Source organism: Thamnophis elegans, chromosome 3 (genome assembly GCF_009769535.1).
Source record: "Thamnophis elegans isolate rThaEle1 chromosome 3, rThaEle1.pri, whole genome shotgun sequence".
Classification (NCBI taxonomy): domain Eukaryota; kingdom Metazoa; phylum Chordata; class Lepidosauria; order Squamata; family Colubridae; genus Thamnophis; species Thamnophis elegans.
In genome coordinates, this window is record NC_045543.1 from 68,394,551 (window position 1) to 68,412,609 (window position 18,059).

Below are 18,059 nucleotides of genomic sequence, written 5' to 3' on the forward strand. Positions count from 1 at the left end.
AATCAAAAATCTCATATTACTGTTTTTCTTTTGCTGCCCAATTGCTACTAAAATTTAGATTTCTGTGACATTTCTAGCCAGCCCCACTATGTTTCCAGTACTGTTAAAATGTGGCTGCATGTCCTAAAAAAGAGAAGAGAAAAACATCTCATTCTAGTATACGACCAAAGTAATTCTGGACAGCCAAGTAGTTGTCTCTATGCCAGAAATGGGGAGAACACATATTCTATCCTTCCATTCATTCACACCTTCAGTCCATTTGTCTATGGAGATTCTCAATCATCCAGGTCATGCTTGTTCCAAAGGTGCTTTTTACAAACAGCAACTACCTTTCTTGGTTTTTTATTTATTTATTTGTATTTATTTTGGTTTGTCAAGCATGTATGAGAAAACAAGAATAAGTATGAATATAACCTATAAACATATAAGTATAAGCAGGTCTAAGTATATACATAAGAAATGAGTACAAATAAATGGGAACAGTAGGACAGGGATGGTAGGCATGCTGGTGCGCTTCTGCATGCCCCCTGCAGACCTCTTAGGATTGGGGTGAGATCCACAGCAGACAGTTTAAGGTTAAGGTTTTGGGGGTTTGAGGATGTAACAACAGAGTCAGGTAGTGCATTCCAGGCATTGACCATTCTGTTGCTGAAGTCATATTTCTGCAGTCAAGTTTGGGGCGGTTAACCTTAAGTTTGTATCTATTGTTTGCCCGTGTATTATTATTGAAGTTGAAGGACTTCGTAGCAGACAATTTTGCTTCTCATTCAAGAAACAGCTCTGAAGAAGCAACAACATTTCTTGGATGTTTTCAAAGGAAAAATCAAAAAAGTCCAGTTGCCTTTTGGAAAAACCACCTTTGGAACTTCAGTCTATTCTTTCTTATGATATTCAGACATACCCCGCCCCCCCAAAAAGTTATAGAACCATTGAAGTAGCAGGAGGATGTCAATCATTGAATCCAATCCTTGTCTTGAAAAAGAAATGCAACTTAAATCCCCTTCAAGTAAAGAGGGTCCCAATACTTCCCTGGATGATTAATTCCAGTGTTAAAATGTTCTTGCTGATTATTTTCTCCTTAATATTCCATTGCAATCTGCTTTTCATTATTCCCTATCCTGAACTCTGAGGTGTTAGAGTTGGTCTTTTCCATTGCGCTATCTTTTCAGATAGTTGAAAATTGCTGTCAAGTCCATTCCTCTCAGTCTATTCTTTTCAACATTAAACATGTTCAAGTTCTGCAATCTGTATTAAATTAGTTTAATGACCTTTGGTGATTCTTATTGTCCTTTTCAAGCCTGTTCCAGTTTGACTTAATTATTCTTAAGAGTGTGGTGTCCAGAATTGGATACAATTCTCGAGATAAGTCTGACTAATAGAAAATGTAGTAGAACTATTCCATCAACATTTAATCAATTTGCCTTCATGGAGCACTTTGTCAAATCCTTTGCTGAAATTAGGAAATTACATTAACAGCATTCCCACAATCTACTAAGTATGTTTTTCATTCAAAAGATGTAATGAGGTTAATTTTTATAAATCCCTGCTGGCATCTCCTAATTAACTTTCTCTGCTTCTCATCATATTTTAAATGGACTGAATAGATATATTTTTAAATAGATGAAACTTTTTTCAACATTTGATAGGGAAGGGTTAGCCTTTTGCTCTTCTGAAGCAATTCTACCAAACCTTCCTCTAAGCTTAACATATCACAAGAATGGTTTTTAAATTGTCAAAATGTTGGGAAAGTAACATGAATACAGCAACCCTTGCATATCCTCTTTCCCAACACAGTTGGGCAGCAACAACAGAACTAGCAGTGACATCTATGCTGAACTACCTGTTTTAGAAAATACCTTGTTTCTTTGTACTAAGCATATCAGTCTAGGAAATTGCTATTTTTATGTAGATTAAATGGTGCTCGGTCATTTCTTTTGAGTTGCATGCTTTGCTATAACTGAGAAACCATAGAACTGTAGAGAGTACAGAGATGATCTTGAAAAAAATATGCAGCAATCAGACATTACAAAGGGGAAGCAGAAAAATGTGAAAAACTAACTCAAGATTGCCACATATTGAGCCTCTCTGATATAAGACAGAGGAAAGAAACAGATTTCAAGTGCCTATTATTATACAATACAGATAGTCCTCAATTAACAATGATAATTAGGACCAGAATTTCCATTACTAAACAATGCAGTTGTAAAGCACAATGTCACATGACTATCCTGTTCAGCGATGGAAATTCAAGCACTTCTGGTTCCTGTCATTAAGTGAATCACTGTGGGTCATCAAGTAAGGATGTCACATGGTCATTATTTGTGACCTACCGCCAGCTATAAGAACAGCTGAGTACTACTCATTCAATACTGTCAAAAGTTTCAACAGTCACTGAACAAGCAGTTGTTAAGTGAGGACCACCTGTGTATCAATTTCTTCTGTTTCCCAACTTTCCCTATGTCAAATAGCTGTGAAGATAATATTTTACTTAATGATAAAGGCATTCAGTTCTATTGATAAGAAAATGGCATTGTTACATCAGAGGAACTGAACATGACTTGAAGGTCTGTTTACCTTTGTGAGGAAATAAATGAAAAACTCTAAAAGAGAAAGGAGTGGAAGGAGGGAGGAAAGAATAAATGTGAATAGTATTCTTTTCTTTAATGGTGTACTAGCATATCTGCATTTCTAATTGATATTTGGCAGTCAGACAACATTTAGCAATTGGAATAACTTAGCAATTTTTCTCATCTACCATCACTTCATTGAATATAAATATTTACTTGCTTTTAAAATAAGCAGAAGATCCTGAAGATGGTAGAAATGTTAAGTTCCACAATTCATGTAGATGAATTTGCATCTTGCCAAACTTTGGACATTCTCAAAGGGGCATTAAGAGCTAAGTGAGCTTATTTGGAGGAGATCATTGTCATGAAGACTATTGAATGAAAAATGAAATCTCCATTTATAATATATAAATAATATAACTGAAATGGGTTAAAACCAAAAGTGGGTGTTGAATATAAATTCAGATTACAAATAAATAAATCTCAATATAACTTTTCTAAACCAATAGGGAAAGAGTTTCAGTAATGTATTTTTGGGGGTGGGGGGAACTACAGTATTTGTGAAATAGCTTCTGTTTCCCAACAATTCTTATATTAAATTTCTTTATTGAATTCGTATTTTGATTGGTTTAAATTTAGTTTTTGCTCCTGCCAGTGAAAAGGAAAGCTGGTTGTCTGCATCTTTTTTTTTTTAGCTTTCTGAATAAACTAGAAATCTGTTTTAGAGAGTTTGGTGATCTTTTGGAACAGTAGGGATCTGTGGGGGAAAGATGTTTGCAAAATGTTTCTACACATTTTGGGGGACGTTGCTATATTAACTTGTGTAGGCCAATCTTAGCAATGGCCTTACCCTTCATTAGTATTCTTATATCAATCATTTTTGGCCTTCAACAGTTGGTTCTGAAACATAAAAAACATCCATGTGTTAAGCAAAATATTGCTGGCTATTCATTTTTTTTGCACATTGTTCTTGGTGGCTTTGTGTAGGTTATATTATTTTTTTAGTTCAATTCTCCAAAATAGATTGTGTAAGATGTTTATGAATAATTAAATGACCAATTCAAATATAATTAGGAGTTGCACTGGACATTTTTGGACTACAACTTAAAGTCTAACCTATAATAAACTTTAAGAAGAATAAAAAAAACCATATCCCAAAAGACAACTGTACAACCTTTTTGAATTGAAAGAAAGATTCACGGATATGTCTATGCATTCACCAGGAGTCCAAAGTTCAATATGAGAACATCTTTTTACATTTTAATTAAGTTATTATTTTTATAACTTCAAGCCAATAGGGATTTTTAAAGTTAAATTTATTGAACAATCATTTGTTTTCTACTTGTGATTATTTTACTCAAATTTTATGCACATTTGGGATAAAATATTATCACTGTACACATTTTGCAGTAAAAGCTAATTTTGACAGAAAGATAGTAAATAGCATCCCCTACTGTTATGAAACTGTTTCACATTGGGTTTTTTTAAAATTTGTAATCTAAAATAATTCATGGTAAATTCAAATCATAATACAAGTCCCCCCAGTTTCATAAATTTTGTAAAATCCAAATAAATGTTATCATTTTACCAGATAACTGAAAAGTTGCTATTTTGAAATAAGAATGATTCTATAACTTTGTCTCTGTCAAAAATACAATAGTAAAAATGCTGAATTATTTCCTGTTATAACTGATATTTTTATAGAATATACATTTCAATCTTCCCCAATTTTAATCATACTTAGTAACCAGAAAAATTTAAGAGCAGAGAGAAAGGAAAGAGAGAGAGAGGACTTGCTCAGGAGAATAGATATACTAGAATTTATCACCAAATTTGATTCCATGTAATTTAAACTTAATTAAAAATATGGATTACTTAATGTTGCTATTACCACAGAGGTCTTATATTTTCTTTCCTTGCTTGCTTCTTTGTTTTTCATAATAATTCTTCATAGTAATAAGGTGGGGAGGAGAAAGGCCAAAGAGTTTTCTTCCTGGCCTCTCTCCACACAGTTAATCAATTTTACCTGCAGATACTTCTCATGCTTATGTGTGAAGACAATAATAGCTGAGATGGGCAAGAAACTGGCTCACAATAAAGCATCTTCATCAGTGGCGGTTTAAGACTCACTGGTGCCCTCAGCACTGACAAATCTTGGTGCCCCTCCTTTGTACATACTATACAAATCTTTCTTAACTTTGTGGTGCCCCCTTTGGCCCTGGTGCCCTAAGCACATGCTTAGTCTGCTTAATGGTTATACACCACTGATCTCCATATATTAGTGCATGTCCTCCTGTTTACTGTTAAATATCAGAAATTATAACATTTGCTGCACAGAAGAAACATGCCTATTTCTATGATAAACGTCTTTAATATTTATTTAAAATAAAAGAGACCCCTGTGCAGACATTAGGAATTAAATATGATGATTCTAGAAGCTAAGGATATATAGTAAACAGAGTAAATCAGCAAGGCAGGAGGAGTCTCTAGTAGCAAAATAGACTGTAAAAAAAGAATAAAAAATGAAGAGGAGGTGGAGGGGAGGGGAAGAGAAGGGAGGGGAGAGGTCAATTCCACACAAATTCAGGGCCAGAGAGATGATGCTGTATTTTTACAGAAAAGAAAACTATTAAATATACTTTGAAGGCTGATGGTCTGATCACCAAGAAGCAGTTGCTTTGATTGAAAAGTCAGCCCAAAGCCATGTATTCCAGTTGCAGCTGTGTTAAAATATTGAACTTTTCTTCCCCAAAGAGAATTTTGCTTTAGACACTGTTAACTGTGCTATGAGACCCTCTAATGGATGATAACATGAGGTGCAGTGTTATATGCCAAAAGAGCTGAAGAAATGGAACTACAATACAGCAATTCTCACATTTGTCTGCTTATAATATTCTCTATAAACTAAGTAAGATAATAACAGATGATGTCATTCCAGTCTGTTATATGCATTTATTCCACAAGGAAACTTACCTTCTCATTATTTGTGCTCACATATATAACTGCAAGATGTATGCACTGTATGAATATGAAATTTCCATCCTACTACTTTTATATAAACTACAGTATTTTATTCTAAAACATATTTTTAAACCCTGCACAACTAAGATTGGCTCCTGATAAGTTAGCAAAAGTAAAAGCTAAGAGTCTTTTCTGCAGTCTTTAATTAAGATTAATCTATATTACTTATTAGGGACTGCATGTATGCAGGTTAATTATTAGGAATGGTGTGTATTTCAAACAGTGTATTGCAGGCTAATTCTGCTGACTGTTGATTGCCAGCATTTCGGCAGTTCGATTCCTACCGCCTCAAGGTTGTCTCAGCTTTCCATGCTCTCCAAGGTCAATAAAATGAGGAACCAGATTGTTGGGGGCAATATGCTGAAGCATAGAGAGGGCTGTAAAACACTGTGAAGCGGTATATAAATCTAATGATATTGTGATTAATTATGCAGATGAATTGTTTGTTTACCAGATTTCTATCCTGCCCTTTCTTCAGGAGCTCAAGACAGCCTGCAAAACATATACCCATTTTTCCTCACAAAAATAACCCTGTGATGTAGGTTGGGCTAAGAGGGTCATCCAGTTAACTTCTCTGGCTGAGGCAGTCTCCCTGGTTCCAGTTCAACATCCCAACCATTATGCCACTCTGTCTCTCTTGTTCACCGGTGTATAAACTCTTCTAAGGGGTGGTTTGTACCCCAACCAAAAGATGCATGATTTGGATGTTTTGTTCTGGACGTGGATTAAACCAAATAAGTTTTGTTTCAGATACAGACTGAAACTCTGCTGTTTTGGGTAGAAGTGTTTCAAATGTTTTCTTTAGTTTTCGTTTAGTTTAGTTTAATTCTGAATTCTCCTTTATGATCAAGTATAGCAGGGGAGACCAGTCTAAAAGGAACAGGATGACTGACACAAATCACCAAGTGCAACCAATGCTGTCTCTGTTACATGCCGAACCCTAAACACTAACTGCAAAAGGAACAGATAATTTACAGTTTACAGGACACTCTATAGTTGATCTGAACCACCATCATAACAACCTTCATCCAAAGGGAAAATTGGAGACCTGGCAGTAGTTGTCCAATAGCTCTGACACCAAGGAGGGCATCTTCAAGATGAGACCAACCAATGTTTTTTCACTACCACTACCCCCTCCTCTAAAAAGAATTCACAATTTTCCAGATCCAGGGAATGGCACCTCTCCCCAATTTCAGCTATCCAAAGAAGCCAGGAGACAAGAATCTGGCCCACCGGTGATCAAAGACATTCTGGAGAAGTGTTCTCCAACACCATAGAGGTAATAGCAACATATGAAACTGTTAAGTACCGGAGTCTTCCACGCCATTGACTTACATTGCTGGTTCCTGATTGGCTGAAACGCGAGCAGCCAGCTGGCAGGAGAATCCCGCTATCCTATTGGTTAAGCGTCTGACAGCTCTAGTATAAAAGGGCTTGTGCTGTCCCAACAGTATACAGCTAATTTAAAAATTAGAAGCTGTCTCCTTTAAACAACTATCTCATGGGAAATGCAACTACCTTGTGGGAAATGTAGTCCCATAACATGTGTCTACATCTGTACTCCCTGATTGGGCAGTGGGATATTTTGCCCGGGGAAATTGTTTTATTACTGTGCACTCACTGAATCCCTGTCAGCACTAGCAGAAGCAGCTTTGCACCAGCAGCATGGGTTAGAGGAATTAATGTCTTTTTACACTACGTGAAGGGAAAGATCAGGGAAAGTCAGAAGAACCTCATTACTGAACTGTAAGTTTTGTTATTAAGGATTCCTGATAATAAACTTGATCTGAAAAATATTCCCAAGCGTGGAGTTAACTGGCTGCTCGAGCAGAACCCTCATTGCCCGGGGCAGAACAGGGCTGTCAGCTGTCCTTTGCTTTGCTGTTTGCCGGTTCGAGGTTTGCCTGACATTGAGCTGTATGTCACTGTAAATAAAGGTTGTGTTAGCTTCAACCTGCCTTGTCTCAGTCCCTGTCTGCCTCCCTACAGAACAGAAACCCAGGTAACAGAAGAAAATGGCACCCCAATCACTAACCAAGTGTGTGCAAAGTAACTAATACAAATTAATGCATATAAAACTGGCCTTCCTGATTATTACTATTTTATCATTTTCAGTTTACTAAATGTGAAGGCTGCCCGACTCCAAATGATACTGAGTGGATTAGCATTAGCAACAAGCCAGTTTGGTAAATTTTAACTGTAATCTAGCCATTCTGTGTACGCAAACCATAACAATTATCCAGAAGTCTTCTTCCTAAGGCTATAATGGGAAATATCACTTACCGTATTTTTCAGAGTTTAAGATGCACCTTTTTCCCTCGAAAAAGAGGCTGAAAATCTGGGTGCATCTTATACACTGAATACAGCATTTTTGCCTCCAAAGCCACGCCCACTTCACCAAAGTGGCTGTGCAGAGCCTGTAGAAGGCTTTCAAAGAGTTCCTGGGGGATTGGGAAGGCAGAAATAAGTGAAAAATTGACTGTTTTTTGCTCAATTTTGACCCCCGCACCCTCCAGGAGTACTCTATAAGCCTCCTATAAGCTATGCATGCATTTTTTGACAAAAATGGGCCCATTTTCATGAAAAACTGATCATTTTTTGCTTGTTTTTTGGGGGGGCACCCCCTGGAGCACTCTGCAAGCCCCCTAAAGGCTATTCATGCCTTTGGTGGGGGGGAAATGGGCCTATTTTCACAAAAAACGAGCAAAAAAGGTTCGCCATCGCTGAGCTATTGCTGAATCATCTAGATCAGTGGTTGTCAACCTTGGAGACTTTAAGTCCGCAGGACTTAAAGTCCCCAAGGTTGAGAAACACTGTTCTAGACATTGGAGCCCAAGGTATATGAAAGGCTCTATTATTGGGGAAAGGGAGAAAAGCAGAAGGTGTGCTGGCTAGGGAATTCTGGGAGTTGAAGTCCGCAGGACTTAAAGTCCCCAGGACTTAAAGTCCCCAAGGTTGAGAAACACTGATCTAGATTATTAGCCATCTGAATCCAGTATTGATCTGGGTTAAGCAGCTCCTCCTCCTCCTCCTCCTCCTCCTCATCATCATCATCATCCCATTTGCATTTATTGTTACTCGACCATTACAACATGCCACATACAACCCAGAATTTGCATTTCTGCTGCTTAAATGTAGATACAGAAATAGAAATATTTTAAAGTAGAGAAATCAAAAGAAACGCCTATGTTTCAAAAACACATGTCTAGCCATTTGATATATGAGAATCTCATCTACTCAGTACCAAGCAATTGATTCTCACTACTTGTTAGTGGGTAACAAGAAGGAAAGGGAAAGATTAGTTATATATCATTGCATATTGTTTTGATACTTGAAAAACCTGTTTCAAATATATAGACAAGCTCATTCAGTTAAATGCAGTGGCCTACCTACTCCAGTAGTGAGTGCTCTTTCCTAACAGGAAATAATTCCTCATAACATTAAAAAAAATCAAAATGGTTTCTATATAAATGAATTTCTGTTGAAATGTCATGTGTCCAATTATACAAGAGGAGTGTTAAGAACAAATGTGACATGAAGGGCTTCTGATTTACCTTCGATTGTGGTATTTCAAAGTATGGCACCAATTTTTTTATTTTTCCTGAATCTAGCTTATATGGCATTTTAAAAATGAGCAGAGGCATATAATTGAATCAGAGTCCTTTCTCTGTATCTGGTGACATGATCAACCATCCACATCTGATAGCTGCATAAAGAACACCAAAATGATGCCCTGCACATGTCTTCTCCATATTCTTAGACATCCTTTTGGCCAGAAGAATTCTAAATCTAAACTCACCAAAGAGTAGAGAGAGGGCAGAACAGAGAGAAAGGGGGAGATAAATCCAATGGAAAATAAAGCAAGAGCATCATTATTTACAGCCTACCTCACTGGTCTAAAGTACTATCATGTGAACCCAGCAAGCCTATATATTATAAATGGCACTACTTGCCCTTTTGGTTATGATCACCTTTGGTTAAGATCTCACTTAGATTATAACAGAAAATTAAATAACAACTTAATTTCTAGAAACTGGGGCAGAATACACATGTACATTTATGCTTAGGAATTAAAATAAAGTAATCTAATACCCACTTTATTGATCTTGCTGCATACATTTTCCATGATGATTAATTGACCTAATGATCAGGAGGTGTTTATGATTATGCAAATATGCACACGTGTTAATCCCCTATTTCATTATACATAGCAAACAGGAAATCCTTTATGTTTAGTTTCAGACATAACCTGAGTTTGAGCGTGATCAGCCAGGGCCATCCCAGCAAATTCTAGTATTACAAGCAACCAGAAAAGGACATCTCTGCAAAATCTTCAGATATCACATTTCAGTGGAAGATAACCCACTGTATAAGAAGATTCTAAATCTACCATGGATATCTCAAATTCCTTCAAACTAGACCCAAAACCAAATGTTTGTTGGTGGTTTTGTGACTGTGTGTGTGTGTGTCAGGGTTCCAAGTAATACCTCCAACGAAAGAAGACTCAGAGGCTTGAATTTCCTCAAAGTTCCATTTTATTAGAGATGTCATATTGGCACACCTGAGAAAACCCGAATCTGAAAGTTTCCAGGTTTTCCCCACCCAAGTGAAAGTTGAAGTCCCCGCCCAACACCCACATGTCCATCACATGGTCCAATCAGGCACCGTCCCAACTGGAGATGCCTCCCATTCATCTTATTGCAGTTGCAAGGCAAGATGGCCTTGACTTTCTAAGAAATGTTATTTTGACTATATATCACCCACATTCTATATAATCCCCCTCCCATTTTCCCACAGTAGAAAATGTGGCAGGCCTGAAGGCCCAAATGTAAAAGATGGCTTCCAGGTCTGACAGTGTGTGCCCTTAAGCTGAAGTCCTGGTGACTGCCTGCAAAAACTTCTGCAATTTTCTTGGGAAGATTTCAGAAATGATTTGCCATTCCTAGTACTGAGAGAAAGAGAAATTGGCCCAAGGTTACCCAGCAGGCTTTATGCCTCAGGTAATATTAGAAGTCACGGTCTCCCAGTCTCTAGCCTTATGTCTTAACCAAACTTGCTCTTTCTTGTTATTGCTAAAGCACAGCTTTTGTAAAAAGTACAAATATCCACCAAGAATAATATTAATTAAGACTACATGGAATAAACAGAAGATTGGAAAAGCACCACCAGAACAGAATCCAGCCACAGACGAGCTTCCATCTTATACATAAACTCAGTCTATAAAGACTCTAGCTACTAGTCTGCTGTTGCCCCCAAAATCTTATCCACAAAGCTGAGGTGAGCCCCAATTTTCCAGAAGAGCCCCCATTTTCCAGAAGAGCGTTAAGACCTGGTTCTTCTAAATACCATTGGGGGTGGAGGAGAAACCAAGAGTGTGATGTAACTCTGGGATAGCTGGTGCCTTGAGGGCATTTCTTCCACTTGTTAACTATTTTAATCTTCTGGATTTTTTAACTATTATTTTTATTTTTAACCTGTAAATTTTAATCTTGTTCTTAATTCTGTTTTTAACTGTGCTTTTAGTCATGTGCTTATATTGTATTTTTTAATATTGTAAACCAACCAGAATCACATAAATCAGAGGTGTCAAACTCAAGGCCTGGGGGCCAGATTCAGTCCACGGGGTACTTAGATCTGGCATGTGGGGCTGCCCTGGAAACAGCAAAGGACCGGCCTGCAGTGCCTCTGAGCTCCCATTACTTGTCCCTCCTGCAACTCTCTACCAGTGAAAACGGTGAGCACTCAGGCCACCACAAGGGCTCATAACACAAGTGACATTGAGCTGGCCATGCCCACCCTGGCCATGCCCCCTCCAACCCCTGAGGTCAAACACAACCCTGATGCAGCACTCAATGAAATCGAGTTTGACACCCCTGACATAGATGAAATGAACAGTGTAGAAATTAAATAAAAAGGTATTTGCTTTTAGTTTTTACCATTTATTTTTCACACTATTTTACCTGTCATACACAACTTCCTTGGTCTTTGATACATTAATTTTCAGTTCTACTGAATATTCCTCATGACATCAGACATTCCAATGGTGCAAATCACTGGGTACAAATCATTGGAATTCTCAACCAACAACTGGGTTTCTTCTAGTTATAAAAGTACACAAACATTCATGACCTTAAACAATACATTTCTGTCATCAGCAGACTTTTTATTCATTTATCCGTAAGTACATTAAAGAGGCCAGTGCAATTACCGACCTATGCTGCTCAGTATTGATCTGGTCAACAATGAACCATTTGCTCCATCATCGTTATGTTCCCTTCTAGCATAATTTCAGTTTCTTTAGATTTCTGCAGTAGATTCGCTTTCTGCTGGTATTGTTTAACTCTTCCCTCCTCTTTATTCTCTTGTTCATACAATTTTCCATAATAATCTTATATAATTTTTTTCTTGTCTCTACTTCCATGGCAATTTTGCCCTTGATTGTCTATTAATTGCATTATTTTTCTTGTTTCTCTCTCTTTTTTCAGTTTATACGCTAACTTGATTTATTTGCATCTTCAAAATAATTCTGTTTAGCACCTCTAAGTTTTTGTGCTAGTTCCTCCTTTTCCATTAGCCCCATTTTATGTTTAATTGTGTCCATTTTTATTTTAATGTCCTTTTTTATGGATGTTTCTGTAGCTCTTTTTCAGTTAACTGAAGCACTCAAAAAACAAAATAACGGAAAGGCTCCAGGTCCGGATGGACTGCCAGCGGAATTTTATAAGGCATTACAGGAATCATTGAATCTTCCATTGATAGAAGTTATGAATGAAGCCATGTTAAAGATAAGGATACCCAAATTCTGGTCAGAAGCATATATTACACTTATGCCAAAGGAAGATGCTGACCAAAAACAAATTAAGAACTATAGACCTATTTCCCTGCTAAATTCAGACTATAAAATCTTCGCTTCAATATTGGCAGAAAGATTTAAAAGATATTTAAATAATTTTATTCATCCTGATCAAAATGGGTTTCTGCCAAATAGACAAATTAAAGATAACATGAGAATAATTCTGGACACTTTGGAATACTATGAGGCACATTCCCATAGTATCCCGAAGGCACATCCTGAAAAACAAATGGTCTTGATATTTTTAGATGCACAGAAAGCTGGGAAGTTGAAGTCCATAAGTCTTAAAGTTCCCAAGTTTGGACACCCTGGTGTAGACTGTATTATTTCAATATGACTGAACAATGATCATAATTATAAAGCTGAGGTAATTTTCTTAGTGTGGACAAGGTTAATAGCATTGCCTTTCTGAAGATTATTTTTCTTTCATTCTGTCCAGTGCAGCAATGGGCTGATTCATAAAATAACTTGAATTTTGAACTATGGAATGAAAATTCCCTTTTTAGCACTTTCTATTGATTGGCTATCTAACAGAAAATAGCACAACCAATTTTAAAGGAACTGGGTACCCATTTTTAAAAAGATGTAACTGTTTCGGGCTTAAGTGTTTTTAAAAAACCCTTTAGGGGAAGTTTTTTTTTTTTAAAGTAATAAAAGACTTGCAAATATACAGAAACAAATACATTGTTAATTTCTTAAAATGTTGTCGTTATCTTTGAAATGCAGATCAGAAAGCTTTTAAGCAATGAAACATGGCTACTCGTTGAATAGCCATTGACAGCAGCATGGATGTATTCATTAAATGGAAAATACTTCAAATATTATGGCCCTGTGAGAAGGTATGTGTTCAGATGAGGAGAATGAGAGGAAATGGAACCAAAACATTAAGTGGCAGTGTCCTGTTGCTGAATATTTCAGAATATTGAAGCCAGTTATCCTGCTCTGGTCTGACAGACTCAGCAACTTGACAAGACCTTTTGAGTGGACTTACTGATAATAAGTCAAATGGAGAAGTTCAGTCACTTAGTCCTAAGCAGAGGCATTTAAATGCAGGTTCAGAGAGTCCAGAGCTTGAGGGACACAGTGGCTCATTGGCTAAGACGCTACACTTGTCGATCAGAAAGGTCGGCAGTTCCTAGCGCCACGTAATGAAGTAAGCTTCCGTTACTTTTGCCAACCTAGCAGTCCGAAAGCATGCAAGTAGAAAAATGCAAGTAGAAAAATAAGAATCACCTTTGGTGGGAAGGTAACAGCGTTTCGTGCACCTTCGGTGTTTAGTCATGCCGGCCACATGACCACGGAGACATCTTCGGACAGCACTGGCTCTTTGGCTTTGAAACGGAGATGATCACACACACCCCTAGAGTCGGGAACGATTAGCACATATGTGCAAGGGGAAGCTTTACCTTTACCAGAGAGATCTGGTTTGCAGATCTAAGAGGCTAGCCAAAGGCATGCAAGTGTTAACAGGAGATCAGACACTTCAGCTATTGTCTGATAAACCTTCAGAGGACACTCAGTGGCTTATTTATTGGGCTCATTCCCTCTGGATATTACTCAGAGCAAATTATTTAAAACTTACATTTTCTTCTGCCAATAGCATGCTTCACCATGTTTCAGATCTTAGATTTCATTTTACTTCATTTTTTGTTCCTCCTTTGAATTTGTTACCTGATAGTTTACCTGTCTTGATCTCAACCTGCCTGTTGAAGAAGTAAAATTGATTCTCTTTTGAAAAGCTGTTTTATTTCAATGAGCTGTGATAGAATCTGAGCTTGCTTATCTCTGCTGGTGGCAGATTTATAACCTTCTAAATTAGTTCTTGGCAGCCAGTCATCCCTGTACAGAAATGCGAGTTTTCTAAAAATCCCATTATTTTCCCATCTCTTTTTTAGAAACCCTATTTTTTCCATTGCTATAAAATTTCAATGAGTTTCTTACACTTCCTTTTGTAAGAAACATTTTTAGAATATTCTATTTCAAATGTCAAAATAACTTTTCCAGATTTAGATAGTTGGGTTGGACAATGCCAGTCAACTCTAATTAAGTCTCCAATATAAAGTATAGTAATCCAGATATGAAAATATTAATTGCATCTAATGTTTTAAAAAGTGATATTTGCACAGAGGCAAAATAGTTACAAAGATGATAAAGAACATGCAAAATATCAAATCAAAGGTCAGCATTCATTCTTCTTCTAACAGCAGGCAATCAACTTCAGAATCTAATTTTGTGATAATAATCTCAAAGTCCATTATCTTGGAAAAATAAAGACTTTGTTTAAACTATGATTTTAGCTAATTGTAAGTGACGCACAAACTGAAACAGAAAATAATTGTTCCCTTTGCAACCTTTCAATTAAGGTTTTAATAATGATGGGCCTGAAGAAGGCTTTCTCTGAAACTAAATACAGCAATGCATTTTTACCTTGTCCTACAAGCCGACAGATCTGATATTCCAAATTATACTTTAGGTAACTTATATCACATTCCCTTTCTTTTCCCAAAACCTTTATAAAGAAACAGAAAACCTTTCATATTTGTGAATTTCAATGTCCTACTCCCGAAACTGGTGGAGGGGCACACCAATAATTGACCCTATTCAAAATGGCACTGCTTAAATATATCTATTCTGAAACAATAGCCCACATCTCGTTGCATTGTTTATTCTATCACGGCTGGCAATCTACACTGGTTGCTATGTCCAAAAGTGTACAGTCCAAATCTAGAATTGTGCAGTGTTTATTATAAGATATTTCCACATAAACATTTGGAGGGGTTGTAGCACAACTGGTGGCTGTGGAGGTTCTTGGCAAAGTATGTATAGGAACAACAACAAAATCAATCTAGTGAATCAGAGAATGTCTCAAGAAATATGAATATGTCTCATTCAAAATATCTAATTTTAGTTTAGATTATACACATACTAACATTTTATAGTTGTGTTAGAGACATCTCAGCACAAAAGAAAGATTTTATTCTCTAGCTTTGCGAAAACCATTTATTGCTGTGATTACTATGATTTTATTGCTATGATATTTTTCGGAGTATAAGACAAATCTTTTTCCCTCAAAAAAGAGGCTAAAAATCTGGGTGCATCTTATAGACTGAATACAGCATTTTTTGCCTCCTGAAACCCCGCCCCTTCACCAAAATGGCCATGCATAGCTTGTAGGAAGCTTTGAGACAGCTCCTGGGGGCCGGAGAGGGCAGAAATGAGGAAGAAATGGGCCATTTTTTCTCAATTTTACCCCCGCCAACCCCCAGGAGCACTCTATAAGCTTCTAATACCCTTTTTTTTTTTTTACAAAAATGGGCCCATTTTCACAGAAAATGGGCTGTTTTTTGCTCATTCTCGCCCCCAGGAGCACTCTACAAGCCTCCTAAGGGATATTCATGCCCTTTTTTTTAAAAAAAAAAAGGGGGGGGCTGTTTTCGCGAAAAACGGGCTATTTTTGGGAGGTTTGCAGAGTGCAAAAACGTTTTCTTTTTAATTTGCCTCTTTAAAACTTTGCTGCATCTTATACTCCGGTGCGTCTTATACTCCAAAAAATACAGTATTTATTCTACTAGTACAACCATGACTACTATGTTCTGTAAATGAATTTGTGCTATTTAACAACCTGTAATCTAATAAATTTATCATATAAACCAAATAAACCATAAACAAATGTTGCAATAGTCTCTATATAAAAGGAGAAAAAGAGATGTTAGGAAACCTCAGGGTGCTACTGGCAGCTGCTGTTTGGGGGAATAGATGTGTTAACAATTTCCTTCCAAAGACTTGTAACAAAGTGGTATAGCTCATCTTGCTGTGCCCCCCTAGAAAGATAACAGCCAAATCCCAGAGTTGATGGAGACAATTGGAGATCAATATGGCAGTCATTCTTTCCTCTGTTGGAATAAGCCCTTAACAAAAATCCCCAACTATAAGATTGAATCCTTCTACTTGTTTGTGTATGTACATGTGTGCCTTTTAAACCATCCATACATGAACTTATGACAGTCTCTCTCTGTGTGTTTGTGTGTGTGTTTGTGTTTGTGTGTGAAAGAAAGAGAGAGAGTGAGGGAGGAAGGGAGAGAGAAAAGAAGAAGAAGAAGAAGAAGAAGAAGAAGAAGAAGAAGAAGAAGAAGAAGAAGAAGAAGAAGAAGAAGAAGAAGAAGAAGAAAAAAGATAGTTCTTGTAGATAGTTCATACTCTTATTTGGTATCTTGATTATTTACTTCATTATCCTTCTCCCCAAGAAAATGTTTTACTCTCAAAGGACAGGTGAAAAGGCTAAGTATACTAAAAACAACAGGAAAAATTAATTTTGACCCATAGTGATCCAATGTTGTAAGTATGCTCTTTTTAGGCTTGCTTTTCTTCTTAAAATTGAGTCATTTTAGATACTTCTCTCTCTACCAAACCAGTAATTTCCTTCCTGATTGCTATATCTGGTTAATAAAAAGCACATCTTCATCAACTAGGTTTGTGCTTCATCTACTAGGACAACTTAAGGCCAAACCCTTTGTTTTTAGGTGTGCTATATCGAGGAACATCCATGAAGAACCAAGTACAGACAGCAACTGCAGTAATTAGTTGACTCCTTTTGATCTTTGATTTGATTGAAAATTTTCCCAAGACTGTATGTTCGTTTTCCACATCTACAAATTTTAAAAAAGATATATAGCGAAGTCCTACCGTATCTTCAGTTTTGTGATTATTATTCAGCAAATCTGGAAGGAAATCTTCATTAAGACTCTCTCTCCTTATTAAGGTAAATTCCCGTAGGAAAATGGCCCCCTGACTCTGGTCACCACCAACCTGGAAGAGAATTTTTAAAAAGTAACTCAGAAAACTATACATGCCTACTTCATTTATTCATTCACTCAGTTCTTTCCTAATATAATTTTAAAAAAAATTCTTGGCAGGTCACAATCTTACAAAATTATTCTAAAAGGTTATGATTTATAGTATCATAAAAAGTATAATATATTTAAGAATGTTACGAAAAAAGATATTGCACTAGATATACAAATGAAATCAGCTGACAACATAATAATTAAAAAGGATATATAAATGGCAAACCAAAGGAGTGACTTAAACAACTTTCTTATATTGGATTTAAAAAGAATTCTGTTAAAATTCTGAAGGATTTTATAACAAAGGAAAAAGAAAACAATCACTAGACATTATTTGAAGGAATTAAAGATCAAGCTCGTTAAAAGTAAAAGAAAGGAATATAAAAAGTGCTTATAAGATCAAGGTTTGAATAAATATATTATTTTCTCTGGTAACCTTTAATGGATTTTTGCAGACCAGGACTTACTGACCAGGTTATAACAATCTGTTTATAGTTGGAAATAAGATATGGGATGAAGAAATTGGTTATTGTATTTTAAGAGAAGGTGAGAAGATGTTAACATTGTTTTTACTTGTGATGAAGAAGGAAGTAACTTCCATATAGGAACCAAATTAATCTCCAAAACTGAACACTTCAACAAGAGAATAATTATGGAAGCTATCGAAACAGAGAAACACCCCCACAACGTGAATAAACGTGACGATACTTCCCGCCTACCAGACATCTGGAAACCAGCCCTAGTCAACAAATGAGCCCCACCCACCACCCAGGC

At 36.7% G+C, this 18,059-nt stretch overlaps 1 protein-coding gene across 1 annotated transcript in view; it reads right to left on the bottom strand.

Moving 5' to 3' along the window:
- ADAMTSL1 (ADAMTS like 1) overlaps nt 1–18,059 on the bottom strand; it is a 542,768-nt gene that overhangs the window by 421,688 nt on the left and 103,021 nt on the right. Inside the window, 1 exon segment of the mRNA XM_032212442.1 lies at nt 17,125–17,247. Coding sequence (XP_032068333.1) covers nt 17,125–17,247 — 123 coding nt within the window.